Raw genomic sequence first — 4,300 nt, forward strand, 5'->3', positions numbered from 1 at the left:
CTTCGATTGATCAATTTACTACATTTTTGTCCAAGCGTTGTCAAAAATTGGAAAATGTAGAGCATACTGCAGCATCGTACTCATATAGTTCCCAATCATGAAGAAGCCGCAACAAAAGCATTTTAATTGACACTAACACTTTTGGAAATGGATGTGTTATTTGCGACAACAGTGGTCATTCAATTTATAGCTGTCGTCAATTCGCCAATTTGTCAGTGCAAGAGCGTATTCGAAAGGTGAAGGAATTAGCGCTCTGTCTTAATTGCTTAAAGAAGGGCCATCAAATGCGCAATTGTAAGTTAGGCTGCTGTCGAACTTGCAGGTCCAAGCATCACACCCTTTTGCACCTTGGCACTCAGTCTTCGACCCAGGTTATGCGAGCTCCAACTGCAGAACAAAGTACGCCAATTGCAACCACTTCAAGCCTTTCTACCTCTTTGCTGGCTCAGAATGTGGATTCTGACATTGTCTTTCTTGCAACTGCCATCATAAGCGTTCACAGTCGATCAGCCGTGCGCTGCTAGACTCGGGATCTCAAGTCCACATTGTGACTTCCCGACTCGCTCACCAGTTGCAGTTGCATAAAACCAAGTCTACCATATGAGTTGCAGGTCTTGGAGATGCTCGATTTGACTCTGAAGGAGTTTCCGTTTGCGTTAAGTTAAAGTCGAACACTTCTGATTACTTCGCATGCCTGCTCTTGTTGCTCCAGCGATTACCGGCAATCAACCCAGTTTGACAGTTAAGCCCGATGGTTGGAAAATTCCCTCGAATATTCAGCTGGCCGATCCGGATTTCTATAGATCTCGGCGAATAGATCTCCTTATTGGAGCAAGCATGTTCTTTGAGCTATTATCTGTAGGGCAAATTAAGTTGGCTGCTGGGTTACCCCTATTGCAGAAAACAAGGCTTGGTTGGATCGTTACAGGAGGTGGATCTTCTATTCTCAAGGCAACTGCATTACACGGCCAAGCTGTGCACTTTGAATTGGTAGCTGCTGAAGTTCATATGGATGAATTAGTCCGTCGTTTTTGGGAAGTTGAGAGCTGTGGGGAAGGCGTGGTCACAGCCACCAAAGAAGAACTGGAGTGCAAAGCTCATTCCAAGACCAACTTTCGTCGTTTAGACTCTGGTGAATATCCCGTACGATTACCTGCGAATAACACTCTAGAATTACTGGGTGAATCGTACAATCAAGCTTATCGTCGATTTCTCAATTTGGAGAGCAAGCTAGAGCGCAAGCCAGAAGTCAAGGTCCAATATTCGGCATTCATTCGTGAATATTTGCATTTGAAGCACATGTCGGTCGTGCCCAGAAACTCTTTGCAAATATTTTCTGCCCCACCACTGTGTTTTCAAAGATGGGTCTGCCAAAACGTCAAGTGGACATTCGCTGAACGAGGTTCTCATGGCAGGGCCTACCATTTAACAGAAGCTGTTCAACACGCTGTTACAGTTTCGGACTTTCCCTGTTGCATTGACTGGTGACATCTGCAAGATGTATCGGTGTGTTCGCGTGGATGAACCCGATAGCTATCTTCAGTGTATTCTTTGGCGTGACTCACCGGACCAGGAGGTGCAGGTATTCAATGTATTCTTTGGCGTGACTCACCGGACCAGGAGGTGCAGGTATTCAAGCTTGATACCGTGACCTATGGAACTAAGCCTGCAGCCTTTTTATCCGTTCGCGCGATGCATCAACTGGCGAATGATGAGAAGAGCACATTTCCAATCGGTTCTAAAATCATTTTGCGGGACTTTTACGTTGATGGTCTGATCACAGGAGGCCAATCAACACAGGAAGTCCTCGAAATCATGTCTCAAACAACAAACTTGCTTGCACGAGGTGGCTTTAAGCTCAGGAAATGGTGTTCCAACGAGCGCGATGTCCTTGATAAAGTTCCAGACTCGGAAAAGGAAACATTCCTGAAGTTTGACGATGGCAGCGACTTTACCAAGACACTGGGTCTTGCTTGGGATCCTGCAGCGGATGTCTTTCGTTTTTCTTTTTCTCCCATACAGGTCTCTCCAAAGCCATGTAAACGGCTGGTGCTTTCCACAATTGCTCGCCAAATGGTGCTATTGAGATCCACGGATTCTGTGACGCTAGCATCGACGCATATGGAGGATATATCTATCTCGTTTTAATAGCTGATGACAAACGAGAAGTGCATCTATTTTGCTCATAATCTCGTGTGGCACCTTTGAAGACTCTCACTGTTCCCAAATTAGAGTTGTGCGCTGCTTTCTTACTGGCTCAACTGATGCGGGACGTACGCAACATGAAGCTCTTTGATTGCACGTTTTTTTGCTGGTCAGATTCTGCTGTAGCTTTATCATTAATAGGCGATGAACCTTCACGTTTTCAAGTTTTTATTGCTAATCGAATATCTTTAATTCAAGAGCTATCCAGTGGCATGAATTGGCGCTATGTACCGACCGACTACAATCCAGCCGACATCTTGTCAAGAGGTGCTTCCCCGAGCGAGCTTCTGGAATCTGCCCTTTGGTTCAGAGGCCCAGAATTTCTTCTTAAGGATCAGCGCGGTTGGCCTGAATCTTGTATGCCAGTGAAGACTCTCCCCGACCTCAGAAAGCGCATTTTGATCGGCGTCGCTAAAGAAGTGGACCTATCTTCAAAATGCAAGTTCGTGAATTCTTGGCAAAAGATCACCCACACTTTTGGATACGTATACAAATTTGTTCACCGCATAAGACGTCCTGGTCTCGATGTCGAAGATGTAAAAATGGGCACTCAGATGCTTATCAGATGCATCCAAATGATCAGCCTGGCTGATGACTACTGGAGGCTGCATTCTTAGTTGGTGGCAGACTACAAAATTCGTCCTTGGATTACAATGAGCACTGAGGACTTGCTTTGGAAAAACTTGCATTCCGGTCCGCGAGCGCTGCTCGCTAACATGCGTCTTCAATTTTGGCCGATAGGTGGCCGAAAAACAGTATCATCTGCGACGTCCAAGTGCGTCATATGCTTCCGAGCTAAACCACAATTATCTCAGCATTTAATGGCTGACCTACCTAAGGATCGTGTAAATGCAACATCAACGTTCATGGTTACTGGTCTGGACTTCTGCGGGCCATTTTGCTACAAAACCGGAGTTCGAAGCAAGGTGCCTGTGAAAACGTACGTCTGCGTTTTCATCTGTTTCGCGACGAAAGCGATCCACCTGGAGCTTGTTCAGGATCTTTCAACACCAGCGTTCTTAAGAGCATTGAAGCGGTTTATTCTCACCAGAGGCAAACCTGCCCGGATATGGTCAGATAATGCTACGAACTTCGTTGGAGCTAAAAACGAACTGGCGGAGCTGAAGAATCTATTCCTGTCTGGCCCACACATTCGAGCTATAGAGGAATTCTGCCTAGAAGATTCAATAGAGTGGTGTTTTATTCCTCCACGTTCGCCTCACTTTGGAGGCCTCTGGGAGGCTGCAGTAAAAACGGCCAAATTTCATTTTTATCGTTCGGTTGGCCCATCTCTATTATCATTCGATGAATTGCGTACACTAGTTTGCCACATTGCAGCAATTATCAACTCACGACCTTTACTACCTCTTTCAGAGAATCCAGCAGACCTTGAGGTGCTAACTCCTGCTTACTTTCTTGGCACAGTTCCGCTGGTGTTGTACTCTGAGCCTGACGTCACAAAGCTAAATTTCAGCCGTTTGGACCGCTGGCAGAGAATTGCTTTTCAACAAATCTTCTGGTCACGGTGGCGTGAGGAGTACCTGACCCTGTTGCAGCAACGGTCAAAGTGGCGCATCCCCAAACCTGCGCTACAAGTCAACGATGTCGTCCTGGTTCAAAACGAGAACTTGCCTCCTCTTAAATGGCCATTAGCCAGGGTCATGGAATTGGTGCCTGGATCTGATAGAGTTGCTCGTGTGGCAGTAATACGAACATCAACTGGAACCACTCGAAGAGCTCTCCGCAAGTTGTGCGTCCTGCCGAAGCAAGATCTGGTTGAAAGCCCTGGTCTTCCAACGGGGGGAGAATGTTCGGTCATGCCGCAGCCTAAATAAATTCTTAAATTTTCTAATCTTAACGTAAATTGAATTCTCGATGTTTGTTTTTGCCTTTTCTATTTGCGCTGCGTGGCATCTCTTTCAATTACTACTCCTTTTGAATTCCTTCGCCGATCGCTGCCTGGCCCTTTGTCCAAGGCAAGCATCTACTTAAGTTTAGTTTCGATTTTGTACTCGCTCGCTGAAGGCACGGTCGCAGATCGCCTGCCCATTCTCTTCGTTTATACTTTCGCTGTTAAAAGGCACAGACAAATTGG

At 46.1% G+C, this 4,300-nt stretch overlaps 1 protein-coding gene across 1 annotated transcript; it reads left to right on the plus strand.

Annotated features, from left to right (window-relative positions):
• Positions 1 to 3,026: 3,026 nt before the first annotated feature.
• Positions 3,027 to 4,040, plus strand: LOC123037635. Its single transcript, XM_044459293.1, has one exon. It carries the CDS (start codon positions 3,027 to 3,029, stop codon positions 4,038 to 4,040), a length of 1,014 nt encoding a protein of 337 aa, XP_044315228.1.
• Positions 4,041 to 4,300: the final 260 nt, after the last annotated feature.

This window comes from Drosophila rhopaloa, unplaced genomic scaffold, assembly GCF_018152115.1.
Source record: "Drosophila rhopaloa isolate 14029-0021.01 unplaced genomic scaffold, ASM1815211v1 contig_190, whole genome shotgun sequence".
In the NCBI taxonomy this organism is placed as follows: domain Eukaryota; kingdom Metazoa; phylum Arthropoda; class Insecta; order Diptera; family Drosophilidae; genus Drosophila; species Drosophila rhopaloa.